At 50.2% G+C, this 16550-nt stretch overlaps 1 protein-coding gene across 3 annotated transcripts in view; it reads right to left on the bottom strand.

The window, feature by feature from the left end:
- daxx (death-domain associated protein) overlaps positions 1 to 1953 on the bottom strand; it is a 63808-nt gene extending 61855 nt beyond the window's left edge. For all 3 annotated transcript variants that reach the window (XM_085975320.1, XM_085975321.1, XM_085975322.1), the window contains exon 1: positions 1535 to 1953. In XM_085975320.1, the coding sequence (XP_085831446.1) occupies positions 1535 to 1795 (261 nt within the window). In that variant the 5' untranslated portion in view covers positions 1796 to 1953. The remainder of the gene's footprint in view (positions 1 to 1534) is intronic.
- Between the last annotated feature and the right edge of the window lie 14597 nt (positions 1954 to 16550).

Here is a 16550-nt window from a genome sequence, read left to right as displayed (position 1 = left end):
AGGCTCTCCCCCCCCCGGGGTCTCAGGCTCTCTCCCCCCCCGGGACCTGTCTCAGGCTCTCTCCCCCCCCCCGGGGCCTGTCTCAGGCTCTCTCCCCCCCCCGGGGCCTGTCTCAGGCTCTCTCCCCCCCCGGGGGTCTGTCTCAGGCTCTCTCCCCCCCCCCGGGGTCTGTCTCAGGCTCTCTCTCCCCCCCGGGGCCTGTCTCAGGCTCTCTCCCCCCCGGGGTCTGTCACAGGCTCTCTCCCCCCCGGGGCCTGTCTCAGGCTCTCTCCCCCCGGGGTCTGTCACAGGCTCTCTCCCCCCCGGGGCCTGTCTCAGGCTCTCTCTCTCTCTCTCCCCCCCCGGGGCCTGTCTCAGGCTCTCTCTCCCCACCGGGCCTGTCTCAGGCTCTCTCTCCCCCCCGGGGCCTGTCTCAGGCTCTCTCTCCCCCCCGGGGCCTGTCTCAGGCTCTCTCTCCCCCCCGGGGCCTGTCTCAGGCTCTCTCTCCCCCCCGGGGTCTGTCTCAGGCTCTCTCTCCCCCCCCGGGGCCTGTCTCAGGCTCTCTCTTCCCCCCCGTGGCCTGTCTCAGGCTCTCTCTTCCCCCCCGTGGCCTGTCTCAGGCTCTCTCTCTCCCCCCCGGGGCCTGTCTCAGGCTCTCTTCCCCCCCCCCCCCGGGGCCTGTCTCAGGCTCTCTCCCCCCCAGGGGTCTGTCTCAGGCTCTCTCTGCCCCCCGGGGTCTGTCTCAGGCTCTCTCCCCCCCCAGGGCCTGTCTCAGGCTCTCTCCCCCCCCAGGGCCTGTCTCAGGCTCTCTCTCCCCCCCAGGGGCCTGACTCAGGCTCTCTCTCCCCCCAGGGGTCTGTCTCAGGCTCTCTCCCCCCCCAGGGGCCTGTCTCAGGCTCTCTCCCCCCCAGGGGCCTGTCTCAGGCTCTCTCTCCCCCCAGGGGTCTGTCTCAGGCTCTCTCTCCCCCCAGGGGCCTGTCTCAGGCTCTCTCTCCCCCCGGGGTCTGTCTCAGGCTCTCTTCCCCCCAGGGGCCTGTCTCAGGCTCTCTCTCCCCCCAGGGGTCTGTCTCAGGCTCTCTTCCCCCCAGGGGTCTGTCTCAGGCTCTCTCCCCCCGGGGTCTGTCTCAGGCTCTCTTCCCCCCGGGGTCTGTCTCAGGCTCTCTCCCCCCGGTGTCTGTCTCAGGTTCTCTCCCCCCCAGGGGCCTGTCTCAGGCTCTCTCTCCCCCCCGGTGTCTGTCTCAGGCTCTCTCCCCCCGGTGTCTGTCTCAGGTTCTCTCCCCCCCAGGGGCCTGTCTCAGGCTCTCTCTCCCCCCGGGGTCTGTCTCAGGCTCTCTCCCCCCCAGGGCCTGTCTCAGGCTCTCTCCCCCCCAGGGCCTGTCTCAGGCTCTCTCCCCCCCCGGGGTCTGTCTCAGGTTCTCTCCCCCCCAGGGGCCTGTCTCAGGCTCTCTCCCCCCCCGGGGTCTGTCTCAGGCTCTCTCCCCCCAGGGGCCTGTCTCAGGCTCTCTCTCCCCCCCCAGGGGCCTGTCTCAGGCTCTCTCTCCCCCCGGGGTCTCACCTCACTGAAGAGCTTCTGGTTCTCGATGCGGACCGGGCCTCGGTCGCGCTGCTCCTCCAGCGCCTTGGCCTTGCGGGCGGGCGGCGGCTTCAGCAGCTTCACCCGGCGAGAGCGAGCACCAGCAGCAGCGGCGGCGGCGGGCCTGGCACCCGGGCTCCGGGACCGAGGCCGGGCCTGGGCCTGAGCCGCCGCCTCAGCCTCAGCCTCATCGTCCGACAGCAGGTTGACGACACCACCGCCGCCGCCCCAGCGCAGCGCCATCCACACCCAGCCAACGCGAGCCGCTCCGCTCCGCCGCCTCAGCAGATGGCGGCCGGCGCCCGCCTCCCGGGGAAAAGCAGCGACGCCATCGAGACAAAAGCTTCTTCCCCTCAGCGAGCGAGCGGGCCAACAACCGCCAGCACCTCGCCGCAACCGCCGCCCCCATTGGCCCAACCCCACGACCCTTTCCGCCTGCAGTGTCGGCGCCTCCCATTGGTCGGTCCCCCCACCGAGCGGACGGCGACGGGACAAACTCCTCCCCCATTGGTCCTTCCTTCCGCTTTCTCCTCCTCTCCATTGGCTTGGCCGCTCCGAGCCGGGCCTGGCCGCCTTTCCGATTGGCCCCGGCGACGTCGGCCTCGTGGCGATTGGTTTTGGCACTTTCTCTCTAGCCATTGGATGCGCGCCGGGTGTTCGCCTGCTGATTGGTTGGCTGTTTTCGCGCTGTGAGTTTGCTTCCCGGCCGCCGATTGGTCGGGTTACCAACGTTCACGGCTGACGCCCGTTGATTGGTTGGGATTGGTGGAGCGCTGCGCAGTGATAGGTTCACCCAGGGGTCATGATTCTTGCTCCTGCAACCACAGAATGGGACAGCACAGAATGAATATCTAAGAATTTGCCAATGACACTAAGTCAGGGGGGCACAGTAAATAGTGTAGATGGGAGCAGAAAGTTGCAAAGTGACATTGATAGATTAAGTGAGTGGGCAAAACTGTGGCAGATACAGTTCAGTGTGGGGAAGTGTGAGGGCATCCTCTTTGGACCTAGGAAATCTAGATCAGAGTATTTAGAAACATAGAAGATAGGAGCAGGAGTAGGTCATTCGGCCCCTCGAGCCTGCTCCGCCATTCAATGTGATCATGGCTGATCATCCAAATTCAGTACCCTGTCCCTGCCTTCTCCCCATATCCCTTGATCCCTTTTGCCTTAAGAAATATATCTAACTCCTTTTTGAATATATTTAATGAACTGGCCTCCACCGCCCTCTGTGGCAGAGAGTTCCACAGGTTCACCACTCTCTGGGTGAAGAAATTCCTCCTCATTTCAGTCCTAAATGTCCCAGGGCTGTCATCCTACTGAACTCCACAAATAAACTCTAAAGCCTGCACATCTGCCAATGCACTTTATTATGGTTATGTTTATGTTAATGTATTACAAGCCAAATGTATGTTGAATGTTTAAATGTTTTAATCTAAATGTACACTCTCGGGAGCCGCAAGCCGACATTTCGTTGTACTGCACTTGTGCACTAACAATGACAATAAAGTTGATTATTATTATTATTACCCCTTATCCTTAGACTATGACCCCTGGTTCTGGACTCCCCGACCATCGGGAACATCCTTCCAGCATCTAGCCTGTCTAGGCCTGACAGGATTTTATAGGTTTCGATGAGATCCCCTCTCAATCTTCTAAACTCCAGTGAGTATAAGCCCAATCGACACAATCTCTCCTCATACGTCATTCCTGCCATCCCAGGTATCAGCCTGGTGAATCTTCGCTGCACTCCTTCCATGGCAAGAACGTCCTTCCTCAGATAAGGCGACCAAAACTGCACACAATACTCAAGGTGCGGTCTCACCAAGGCCCTGTACAACTGTAGCAAGACATCCTTGTTCCTGTACTCGAACCCTCTTGCTACGAAGGCCAACATACCATTTGCCTTCTTAACCGCCTGCTGCACCTGCATGCTTACCTTCAGCGGCTGGCGAGAAGCTAGGAACTGGAAGAGCAAAGAGGTTTAGGGGTCCCAGTACAGAAATAACTAAAAGCTAGTGGAGAGGTATAAAATGTAATTAAGAAAGCTAATGGAATTCTGACGAAAGGTCATCGACCTGAAACGTTAGCTCTGTTTCTCTCTCCACAGATGCTACCTGACCTGCTGAGTGTCTCCAGCATTTTCTGTTTTTATTTCAGATCTCCAGCATCTGCAGTATTTTCTTTTTGTATTAAGGCTATCTCAAGTTGGCTGGAATAAGAAGTGGTGGATGTTATGTTACAGCTGCACCGAGCTCTGGTTAGACTGCATCTGGAGTAACTGCATTCAGTTCTGGGTACCGCACCTCAGGAAGGATGTATTGGCCTTGGAGGGGATGCAGTGCAGATTCAACAGAATGATATCCGGGCTAATAGGGTTAAATTATGAGGACAGGTTGCATAGACTAGGCTTGAATATAGAAGACTGAGGGATGATCTAATTGAGGTGTTTAAGATGATCAAAGGAGTTGACAGGGTAGATAGAAAGAAACTATTTCCTCTGGTGGGGAAGTCCAGAACAAGGGGGCAGAACCTTAAAATTAAAGCCAGGCCATTCAGGGGTGATGTCAGAAAGCACTTCTTCACACAAAGGGTAGCGGAAATCTGGAACTCTGTTCCACCAAAAAGCTGTTGAGGCTAGGTTAGTTGAAAATTTCAAAACTGAGATTGATAGATTTTTGTTAGACAAGGGTATTGAAGGTTACGGAACCAAGGTGGGTAATTAAGATACAGGTCAGGCATGATCTAATTAAATGGCACAACAGACTCGAGGGGCTGACTGGCCTGTTCCTATGTTCTTCCGTTCCTATGACTGTTTCAGTATTCTCCCGACCAGCCTGCCATTTTCCATTCTCTAAACTTCCAACTCCTCCAACGTTCTGCTGCCTGTATCCTGTCCTGCACCAGATCCCGCTCAGCTATCATTCCTGTCCTAACTTGCGTTGGCTCACAGTCCCAACACCTCCAAATGAGGTCAGCTGTTCTGCTTTGCTGCTACTTCCATCAACCCTGTGGATGTTGCCATTGTTTCCAACTGCTTATCTGACATTAAGATGAACCAAACTATCTGCAGCTTCATCTCATTGAAACTTATAAAATTCTAACAGGACTAGACAGACTAGATGCAGGAAGGATGTTCCCGATGGCGGGGGAGTCCAGAACCAGGGGTCACAGGCTAAGGATAAGGGATAAGCCATTTAGGACTGAGATGAGGAGGAATTTCTTCACCCAGAGAGTGGTGAACCTGTGGAATTCTCTACCACAGAAGGCCATTGAGGCCATTTCATTAAATATATTCAAGAAGGAGTTAGATCTATTTCTTAAGGCTAAAGGGATCAAGGGATATAATAATAATCAACTTTATTGTCATTGTTAGTGCACAAGTGCAGTACAACGAAATGTAGGCTTGCGGCTCCCGAGAGTGTACATTTGGATTAAGACATTTAAACATTCAACATACTTGTAATACATAAACATAAACATAATAAAGTGCATTGGCAGATGTGCAGGCTTTAGAGTTTATTTGTAGAGTTCAGTAAGATGACAGCCCTGGGAAAGAAGCTGTTCCTAAATCTGGTCGTACGGGTGCGAATGCATCTGTAGCATCTCCCAGATGGCAGGAGGGTGAACAAACTGTGGCTGGGGTGGGTAGGGTCTTTGATGATGGTCAGTGACCTCCGTAAACAGCGTTTCTGGTATATGTGCTCTATGGTCGGTAGCCGGGTGCCGGTAATGCGTTGGGCAGTTTTGACTACCCGCTGCAGGGCTTTCCGGTCATAGGAGCTACAGCTGCCATACCACACTGTGATACAGTTCGTCAGGATGCTCTCTATTGTGCAGCGGTAAAAGTTCGAGAGGATCGGGGTGACAGGTTACATCCCTTCAGCCTCCTTAGGAAATATAGGCGCTGCTGGGCCTTCTTCACCAGAGAGGAGGTATTGAGGGACCAGGAGAGGTCTTCCGTGATGTGGACTCCGAGGAACTTAAAGCTGTCCACCCTTTCCACCACAGCCCCATGGATGTGGATGGGGGTGTGACTTCCGCCTTTAGACTTCCTGAAGTCCACAATGATTTCCTTGGTTTTCTTGATGTTAAGGGCCAGGTTGTTATCGGCGCACCACTTCACGAGATGCTGGACCTCCTCCCTGTAGGCTGACTCATCGTTGTTGGTGATCTGGCCTACCACCGGGGAGAAAGCAGGGACAGGGTACTGAGTTTGGATGATCAGCCATGATCGCATTAAATGGCGGAACAGGCTCGAGGGGCCGAATGGCCTACTCCTGCTCCTATCTTCTAGCAGGCCATTCAGCCCATCAAGCCTGCTAGCTCCTTGAAGGAGCTATCCAGCTAGTCCCACTCCTGGCTCTTCCCCTATATCACTGCAACTTTTTCTCCTTCAAGTATTTATCCAGCTTCCTTTTGAAAGCCACCCTTGAGTCTACCTCCACCCCCTTACAGGCAGTGAATTCCAGATCCTAACCACGCGCTGTGTCCAAAAGCTTCTCCCCACGTCGCCTCTGGTTCTTCTGCCAATCACCTTAAATCTGTGTCCTCTGGTTCTCCACCCTTCTGCCAATGGGAACAGTTTAACCACATAAGAAATAGGAGCAGGAGGAGGCCACTCGGCCCCTCGAGCCTGCTCCGCCATTCAATAAGATCATGGCTGACCTTCTACCTCATCTCCACTTTCCTTCAAAAATCTATCGCTCTCTGTCTTGAATATACTCAACAATGGAGCCTGCACAACCCTCTGGGGTAGAGAATTCCAAAGATTCACCACCCTCTGAGTGAAGAAATTTCTCCTCATCTCAGTTCGAAATGGCCGACCCCCTTATTCTGAGACTGTGACCCCTGGTTCTAGTCTCCCCAGCCAGGGGAAACATCCTCCCTGCATCTACCCTGTCAAGCCCTGTAAGAATTTTCTCTCTATCTACTCCATCTAAACCCTTCATGATTGTGAACGCCTCAGTGTCAGCTGTGGCTCAGTTGGTTGTGGGTACAAGTCAGAAGGTTGTGGGTACAAGTCCCACTCCAGGGACTTGAGCACATAAAGCTAGGCTGACACTCCAGTGCAGTGCTGAGGGAGTGCTGCACTGTCGGAGGGGCCGTCTTTCGGATGAGACGTTAAACCTTTGTCTGCTAAACGTCTGCTCTCTCAGGTGAACGTAAAAGATCCCATGACGCAATTTCGAAGAAGAACAGGGGAGTTATCCCCGGCGTCCTGGCCAATATTTATCCCTCAACCAACTGTAAGAAATAGCTGTTAGATTCCAAGATGGGTTTTAACTGTTAGAACAGAGACTGACAGCATGCAGCCGGGAACAGATAGCGGAAATGCCAGCAAGGTCGAATATCAGGCATCAAAAGACAAATAGAAGTGATAAGGGAATTGTAAAATGCAAAACATCACAGGGTGGGGGATAATAGACAAAAATGGAGCTGAAAAGTCATAAAATGTCCTTAAAGAAACGTAACAAAACATTCTTCAGCAAGATAAGAGCGAGGCCTCATCAGCCATGCAGAAAGGGACGGCGAGGGTTGCCTTCCCGCTTCACAATTGGACAATAGGATGGGGATCAAACGATTGACACCGGGTGATTACCAGCCCACCGAAATAACTATAAATATAGACGACCGAGAGAGGAAATCAGGCAGTCGGGGGCGAAGGCTTCCCCGAGGTGGCTACAGCCTAACACCTTGGTCAAGTTTAGCCTCTGAGGTGGCTGACTGCCTCACACCTCCAACAGCTCGAGAGATGACCCAACGGAAGTGACCACTGCAGCAGACTGCAGGAATCCACCCAATCCGAGACCACCGTACTGCCTTTCCCGTCCGTCCGGTCGTGGCATTCCGATTCGGGAGTCGTAGATCGCTCCTACTGCCACGGGTTGTATGTCTATTATACTCAGCTTAAACCATATGTAATATCTGATTATGCTTTAAAACTGTAGCTCTTTAATAAAAGCCTTGCAACTTCTAAAGCCCTGTTGGGTAATCTGTGTGTGAGCCTGTGATCCTAATCTTACAGTGGTGTCAGAAGTGGGATTCGAACCCAAGCCTCCAACAAAAACAGATTATCTGGTCTCCTTATCTAAGGAAGGATATACTTGCCTTGGAGGCGGTGCAACGAAGGTTCACTAGATTGATTCCTGGGATGAGAGGGCTGTCCGATGAGGAGAGATTGTGTAGAATGGGCCGATACTCTCTGGAGTTTAGAAGAATGAGAGGTGATCTCATTGAAACAATCAAGATTCTGAAGGGGATTGACAGGGTAGATGCTGAGAGGTTGTTTCCCCTGGCTGGAGTGTCTAGAACCAGGGGGCATAGTCTCAGGGTAAGGGGCAAGTGTTTTAAGACTGAGATGAGGAAGAATTTCTTCACTCAGAGGGTGGTGAATCTTTGGAATTCTCTGCCCCAGAGGGCTGTGGAGGCTCAGTCGTTGAGTAGATTCAAGGCTGAGATCGATAGAGTTTTGGACTCTAGGGGATTCAAGGGATATGGAGATCGGGCGGGAAAGTGGAGTTGAGGTTGATGATCAGCTATGATGTCATTGAATGGCGGAGCAGGCTCGAGGGGCCGTATGGCCTACTCCTGCTCTTCTTATGCTCTTAGTCCCGCTTTTTATCCATGACCCTGTAAGTTCCTCGTCCTCAAGTACTCGTCCGACTCTCTTTTTAAATGCTTTATGGAATCAGCTTCCACCACCTTTTCAGGTGGAACGTTCCAGATCCCGACAACTCTCTGAGTGAAAACAATTCTCCCCATCTCCCCTCTAGATCCCCTGCCAATGATTTTAAATCTGTGACCTCTGGTTATTGACCCACTCACCTGAAAGAAATAGTTTTCCCAATTCCATCAAAACCCCTCATCATCTTGAAAACCTCCATTAGGTCACCTCTTAACCTTCTCTGTCCCAAGGGGAACAGTCCAAACTTTTCCAACCTCTCCCCATAAGTGAAGCCCCTCATCCCTGGTAACATCCTGGTAAACCTCCTCTCTACCCTTTCTAAGGCCTTTACATTTCTCCTTGCGTGCGGTGCCCAGAATGGCCCACAACACTCCAGCTGAGGCCTAACCAGTGATTTATAAAGTTCTAGCATGGTCACTTTGCATTTGTATTCAATTTGTGTATTTACAGGAAAAGTTCTGATATCCGGCACCGACGGGACCGGCGTGTTGCCGATATATCAAAAGAGCCGGACATGCAAAGTCAACGTTGAAGCATACGGAGATGAAAATCTCCGTATTTGACAACAAACACTGTTGCTCAGCAACAACTCGTAAACACTCGGCCCGTACCTTGAAGCGTCTCTGAAGCTGTTGCGAAGCTACAAAGACGCTTTCCAGAGCCTGCCTGTTAAAAGAATGCTAGGAGAAGAAAAAAAAACTAACCAAAACGGCTGCTGATTTCCGCCGTTAGTGCAATGTTTCCGGCCATACAACCTCCGGATAAACCAAAGTTTCCTGTATAAACCCAAGTATTTGCTTTTTTGACCACCTTATCAACTTGCCCTGCCACATAAGAACATAAGAACATAACAAATAGGAGCAGGAGTCGGCCATTCGGCCCTTCGAGCCTGCTCTGCCATTCAATGAGATCATGGCTGATCTTCTACCTCAACTCCATTCACCGGCCCAATCGCCATATCCCTTGATGCCCTTACTAGTCAGAAATCTATCGACTTTTGTTTTGAATATCCCCAATGACTGAGCCTCCACCACCTTCTGGGGTAGAGAATTCCAAAGATTCACCACCCTCTGTGTGAAGAAATTTCTTCTCGTCTCAGTCCTGAATGGCCTGCCCTTTACCCGCAGGCTGTGGCTCCTGGTTCTAGACTTCCCAGCCAAGGGAAACAATCTCCCAGCATCTACCCTATCAAGCCCTGTAATAATTGTGTATGCTTCAATGAGATCCCCTCTCATTCTTCTGAATTCAAGAGAATACAGGCCTAGTTTACTCAATCTCTTCTCATACGACAGTCCTGCTGTGATAAATCCATGTAGTGAGACAAGGAATCGAAGAGGCGATATCGTAGCATTAACACGAGTACTTTATTAACAAACAGAGTAACAAACATCATGCCTGCATCCTGGCATTTCACCTTTGCTGGCCTTGACAGGAAGCAAATCTCTGACCTTAACAGGAAGCAAACCTCTGACCTTAGCAGCAGCATTGGCTACAGCACCACCTGGTAGATAACCTTAAACATAACATCCCAGATTACTATATCCCTCCTCCCTTAAGATTTCAGTCTGAATTTCTTAACAAACAACCATTCCTGAGGGTCCCATAAGGAGTCTCCATTCATCATGTTCCATACTTGACGAATCTAACAGTTCAGTATCAATCTCTCTGGTGGCTTGCGAGTCCTTTGTGAACGTCTAACAGTAAAGTCCCTGCTCGTTTGTGGTGAAGCCACCAGCTGCTCCTGAGCAGTGCTCAGAGTATCTGACTCTGCAACGATGGTTTCCTCTTGACGAATAGGTTCCTGTGGAATTGGCTCTGTTCATGGTGGTGGCACCACAGATGCAGTTGGATAACTGGGGGCAAACCCTGTCTTCAGTCATTGCATCAGGAACCTTCATTTCAATTTCCCCTTGTCTGGGAAGTATCTGATCTACATGTCTGCGTACTACCCTACCACCTCCCAACATGACCTTGTATGATACTGGACCTGTCATTGAGTCTATGAAGCCAGGAATCCACTTTGGTCCATAACTGAAATTCCTGGTAAGGATCGCATCTCCTTCTCCAAAACTTCGGCTCTTTGTTCTTTTGTCATGGTTCTCTTTTTGTTTGTTTTGTCTGTTTTCCATTTTCCTTTTTAGGTCTGGGTGGACAAGGTCAAGAGTGGAGCGTAGTCTATGACCTAATAACATCTCAGCAGGAGAGAGTCCTGTGGTGGATTGAGGTGTTATTCTGTAGCTGAACAGAACCCGTGACACTTTGGCTGCTAAACTCCCTTCTGCACTTTTTTTCATCATCTCCTTAAATGTTTGTACGGCTCTCTCCGCAAGTCCATTTGAGGACGGATGATATGGAGCCGAGGTCACCTGCACTATGCCATTTTTTCTCAAGAACTCTTTTGTCTCTGTACTCACAAAACAAGTGGCATTGTCACTCACCACGATCTCCGGTAGCCCTTGATTACTGAAGCTCCGACGCAGGCAGCCTATAGTAGTAGTGGCGGAAGCAGAATTTACAGGATAAACATCCATCCATTTGGAATGTGCATCAATGATTATGAGGAACATCTTCCCCATGAATGGACCCGCATAATCTAAGTGCAATCTTCTCCATGGTTTATCCGGCCACTCCCAGGGGTGGAGAGGAGCCGCTGCTGGTGCCTTCCGGTGTTCCTGACAAGTGCTGCATGTCTTGACTAGATTTTCTATCTCCTCATCTAGCTTTGGCCACCACAAGTAACTCCTAGCCAAGGCTTTCATACGCGAGACCCCAGGATGACACTGATGTAGTTGCTCTAGGATAGACTGTCGTGCTGTCTGTGGAATAATCACTCGTGCTCCCCACAACACGCAACCATCCTGCACACTCAGCTCTGTTTTCCTGACACTGTAGGGTGTGAAGTCAGCCCCTTCCGGATGCTGTGGCCATCCCCTCACCACATATTCTCGAACTCTAGACAGTACTGGATCTTTACCTGTCCATGTTCTTACTTGCTCTGCAGTCACAAGTGCCGTGTCAGTGTCCTCCAACATCAAAACTCTGTCCTCTGGAGCTGTACGGATAGGTGTGCCTGGCAGCGGAAGACAGCTCAAGGCATCTGCGTTCCCATGGTACTTGCCCGCCTTGTAGACGATGACATACTCATATGCCCTCAACGTCACTGCCCACCTCTGGATCCGGGGTGACACCATCTGTGGAACTGCTTTCATTTCATTGAAAAGAGAGAGAAGAGGTTTATGATCGGTGCATATGGTGAACTTCCTGCCATATATGTACTTGTGGAACCTCTGTAACCCAAACATTACTGCTAACCCCTCTTTGTCTAACTTGGAATAGTTTTTTTCCGCTGGTGTTAGAGTTCGGGACATAAACCCTATTGGTCTTTCAGTTCCATCTTCCATGCAGTGTGAAAGAACTGCCCCCACCGCATAAGATGAAGCATCACAAGAGAGAATGATGCCTTTCTCTGCATTGTAGTGAACCAGCACATCCGACGACAGCATCAGTTTCTTGGATGGTTCAAATGAAACCCCCTGCTAGTCTCCCCACTGCCACTGTGTCTCCTTGCGCAGTAGTTTGTGAAGAGGTGCTAACACAGTTGACAAGTTTGGTAAAAACCTGTTATAATAGTTCAGCAGTCCCAGGTAAGCTTTTAACTCAGCCACATTGGTAGGAGCAGGGGCGTCCTGCAGTGCTTGTACCTTCTCCTTGAGTGGATGGAGCCCGGTGGCGTCCACTCTGTGTCCCAGGAACACTGCCTCATTCCCCAGGAAAGTGCACTTACTCCTCTTGAGCCGGAACCCTGCCCTCTCCAATCTCTGTAGTACCTCTCTCAGAGTGCTCAGATGCTCCTGGTCGGTTCTTCCCATCACTAGAATGTCATCCAGATAGATGGAAACATGTGGAATCCCTTGCAGTACACCTTCGATTGTCCTCTGGAAGATAGCTGGACTAGATGAGACACCAAACGGTAAGCGGTTATATGTAAACAAGCCCTTGTGTGTATTTATGGTGACATACTTCTTTGATTCGTCATCCAGTGTAATCTGCAAGTAGGCATGACTCATATCCAACTTTGTGAATTTCTTTCCTCCAGCCAGGTTTGCAAAGAGATCCTCTGTTTTGGGAATCGGATACTGCTCTAGTTTGGACATCCGATTGACTGTCAATTTATAGTCTCCACAGAGTCTTACCGAATTGTCCGGTTTTAAAACAGGTACTATGGGAGCTGCCCATTCCGAACATTTCACTGGCTCCAGTATGTTCTCTCTCAATAGACGGTCAAGCTCAGCCTCTACCTTTGGCTTCATGGCATAAGGCACAGGTCGTTGTTTAAAAAACCTTGGCGGTGCCTCCTTGTCTACATAAATCTTAGCTGGGGGGCCATTAAATGTGCCAAGTTCCTCCTTGAACACATTCTCATGTTCACTCAACACTTCTTGCAAAGTCAACTGTTTGCCCGCATCTATTTGATGTACTGCTCCCCAGTCTAATTTAAGTTCTTTGATCCAGCCCCGACCTAACAGGTTTGGTCCGGTACCCGATACTATAACTACAGGTAGCTGTTCCACTGTGTCCCTGTGTTGCACAGTTACATTAGCTGTACCTAATGTCGCTACTCGTTCATCTGTATATGTTTTAAGATGCAGGGAGCAAGGCTTTAACTCTGGAACTCTTGCACGGTTCCACAATTTTGAGTACTCTGCCTTGTTCATTATGGTCACGCCGCACCCTGTATCCACTTCAAATTTCACCTTAGAGTCATTTACTGTCAGTTGCAATGTGATAGGAGCCACTTTTGGAATGTTCTCTAACGTGCTATACATTATGAACATGTCCTCTTCTTCCTCAGCTTCCCCGCTGATGTGGTGTGCTCCATGTTTTTTCACTTCTCTCCCTTGGTTTTGCTGTCCTCCCCCTTTTGGTTTGGATTCCCCCACAGGTGATTTCGCCCTGCAAGCTCGTTTTATGTGTCCTTGTTTCCCACACTTGTAGCACTTTTCCTCCAGAAACCGGCATTCACTCGCCAGGTGATCGCCCTTGCATCTATAACATGCCTTCACATGCTCACGTTGTGGTTTCTGACGCATGTTCAACTTGTGCACAACAACCTGACCTGCAACTTGCGTAGCATTAGCTCTGTCTGAACCCTGTATTTCTTTTACATCTCGGTTCGCTGTCTGTATGGCTTGAGCAAGTTCCAATGCTTTTTCATAAGTAAGCCCAGTCTCGGATAATAATCTACGCTGCATTCGGTCGTCCATAATTCCACAAACTAGCCTATCTCGCAGCATTTCCTTCAGGTTGTTCCCATAATTGCAATCTTGTGCTAATTTACGCAACACCGCTACATAGTCGATTATGCTCTCTTCCTCTTTCCTGTTCCTTGAATTAAACTTGAACCGCTGTACAATCTCACTAGGCTTAGGGTTGAAATGTTCTTTTAGCAAAGCCACTAATTCAACAAATGATTTGTCTCCAGGCTTTTCAGGACTGAGCAGATTCTTCATCAAACTGTAGGTTTGGCTTCCCACTGAACTAAGCAGAATGGCTTTCCTTTTTCCAGCATCATTTATTTCATTTGTTTCGAAAAAATAACCCAACACTTCACAGTATTCCTCCCAGGATTGTGCTTGACTATCAAAAGCGGAAACCATTCCTACCATGGCAGCCATGCTCTCTTCCAGCTGGTAGCTAACTGTAGCTCGTAATTTTGTTGTTTAAATGTCCTGGCAGACTTTCTTCTTTATCCAGGGTCCTTAGTTACCTCATCGCCATATGTGATAAATCCATGTAGTGAGACAAGGACGCGAAGAGGCGATATCGTAGAATTAACACGAGTACTTTATTAACAAACAGAGTAACAAACATCATGCCTGCATTCTGGCATTTCACCTTTGCTGACCTTGACAGGAAGCAAACCTCTGACCTTAACAGGAAGCAAACCTCTGACCTTAGCAGCAGCATTGGCTACAGCACCACCTGGTGGATAACCTTAATCATAACATCCCAGATTACTATACCCGCCATCCCAGGAATCAATCTCGTGAACCTTTGTTGCACTCCCTCTATGGCAAGTACCTTTAAGATTTGTGTTCATCTACAGTTTTCAAAATCGTACCATTTATAGTACATTTGGACTCAGTAGTTCAGTTGGAGCTGAACTAGTGTTTTAGTAATAGTCAAGATGGCAACCGAGGCGGTCCGGAGGTAAGCGCTCTCCCTGCTTCGGACGGCCCGCTCCCCCGCCGCCCGCTCCCGCTGCCAGAGCAATGTGTTCGGCGAGTCGGGCGGAGGCAGCGCAGCAGCAGCAAGCAGCAGCAGCAGCCACGACGACCCGCTACAGCACGTCGACCGGCAGCTCCTCGGCGGGAAGCTCGCAGTCCGACTGGGAGGGGGGAGAGCCGGGCATGGTGGCCAGAGGCCGGACCGTGAGCAGGAGAAGCAGGCCACCACATCGTGGAGCCGGCAACAGTGAGGAGGAGGCCGCGGTGACGGGGCAGCTGAGGGACACCGCGTTCCCACTGCCATTGGATGCCGTTGAATTGACTTTTCTGAACATGGTGCTGGAGAATAGCGATGTGTCTCTGTGAGCTCCCACAGCTTATTGTGGGAGTGATCGGGGAGTAAGCATTCCATTGTACTAGTTAGATATGGCAAATAAAATTGAAATTGAATTGATATAGGTTTAGCATAATTTCCTGGCTTTTGTACTCCATGCCTCTATTTATAAAGTCCAGGATCCCATCTAAAAGAAAGACTGACTTGCATTTATATAGCACCTTTCATGACCACCGGACACCTCAAAACACTTTACAGCCAATGAAGTACTGTCACTGTTATAATGTAGGAAACGCGGCAGCCAATTTGTACACAGCAAGGTCCCTCAAACAGCAATATGAAAATGCCCAGATAATCTCTTTTGGTTATGGGATAACTATTAGTCAGGACACCGGGGATAATTTCCCCGCTCTTCTTCGAAATAGTGCCACGGGATCTTTTACATCCACCCGAGAGAGCAGACGGGGCCTCGGTTTAACATCTCATACTGAAAGACAGCACCTCCGACAGTGCAGCACTCACACTGGAGTGTCGGCCTAGCTTTATGTGCTTAAGTCCCTAGAGTGGGATTTGAACCCACAATCTTCTAGAACTAACAAAGGTGAGTGTGCTACCCACTGAGCCACAGCTAACACACATATACTGTATTAACTCAATAGCAAAATACTGCGGATGCTGGAAATCCTTCGCCTGGCACCTTCCCGTGCAAGCGCAGGAGATGCAGCACCTGCCCTTTTACCTCCTCCCTTCTGTAATGATCAATAACATGTCATTCTAGAGTGGTACACTAGATGGAGCCGTAGAGCTGTATAGAGCTGTATATTTAGTTGTATGTGTTTAAGACTACACTACCCATGATGCACTAGGCTACCCAGAAGGCAGTCAAGATGGTTGCCTGCACACAGAAGCACACATGCTGAATCTCTACAGATGCTGTACCTAGAGAACGTGTGCTGAATAAATGACTAGCTAGAAGCTAGCTGTTCATAATAAGAATGTCTAGTTATTAATGAACATAACACCTTCCCACTGTCCAGGGCCCCAAACACCCCTTCCAGGTGAAACAGCGATTTACTTGTACTTCTTGCAATCTAGTATACTGTATTCGCTGCTCACGCTGCGGTCTCCTCTACATTGGGGACACCAAACGCAGATTGGGTGACCGCTTTGCGGAACACCTCCGTTCAGTCCGTAAGGGTGACCCCGAGCTTCCGGTCGCCTGTCATTTTAATTCACCGCTCCATTCCCACTCGGACCTCACTGTCCTTGGCTTCTTGTATTGTTCCACGGAAGCTCAACGTAAACTCGAGGAACAGCACCTCATCTTCCGATTAGGCACTCTGCAGCCTTCCGGACTCAATATCGAGTTCAACAATTTCAGATCATAACCTCGGCCCCTATTACATTTTTTCTTGTAATTTTTCCACTCCTTTCCCCCCCGCTCCCCCCCCCGTTTCCTTTTGTTTCTCTCTCACACCTGGCAGCTATCTCTTGCCCTGCCAGTACACTTTACACCTAATCTCAGCCTATTACCATCTCGTCTGGCTTCTAATACCTTTCATTGTCTCTTTTACTTCTTTTGTTTCTTTTATTCTTTTGTCCGATCGCAGCCCTGCCTTCGATCTATTTTCTTTTCTTTCCAGTTTTGAAGAAGGGTTCGACCCGAAACGTCAACTCAAATTTCTCTCCACGGATGTTGCCTGACCTGCTGAGTTTTTCCAGCATTTTACTGCTGTTATACTGAATTTG

Source organism: Somniosus microcephalus, unplaced genomic scaffold, assembly GCF_052327205.1.
Source record: "Somniosus microcephalus isolate GS21.2 unplaced genomic scaffold, FLI_Smic_1.0 unresolved_chr1, whole genome shotgun sequence".
Lineage (NCBI taxonomy): Eukaryota > Metazoa > Chordata > Chondrichthyes > Squaliformes > Somniosidae > Somniosus > Somniosus microcephalus.
This window is presented reverse-complemented; position numbering and strand designations above follow the sequence as displayed.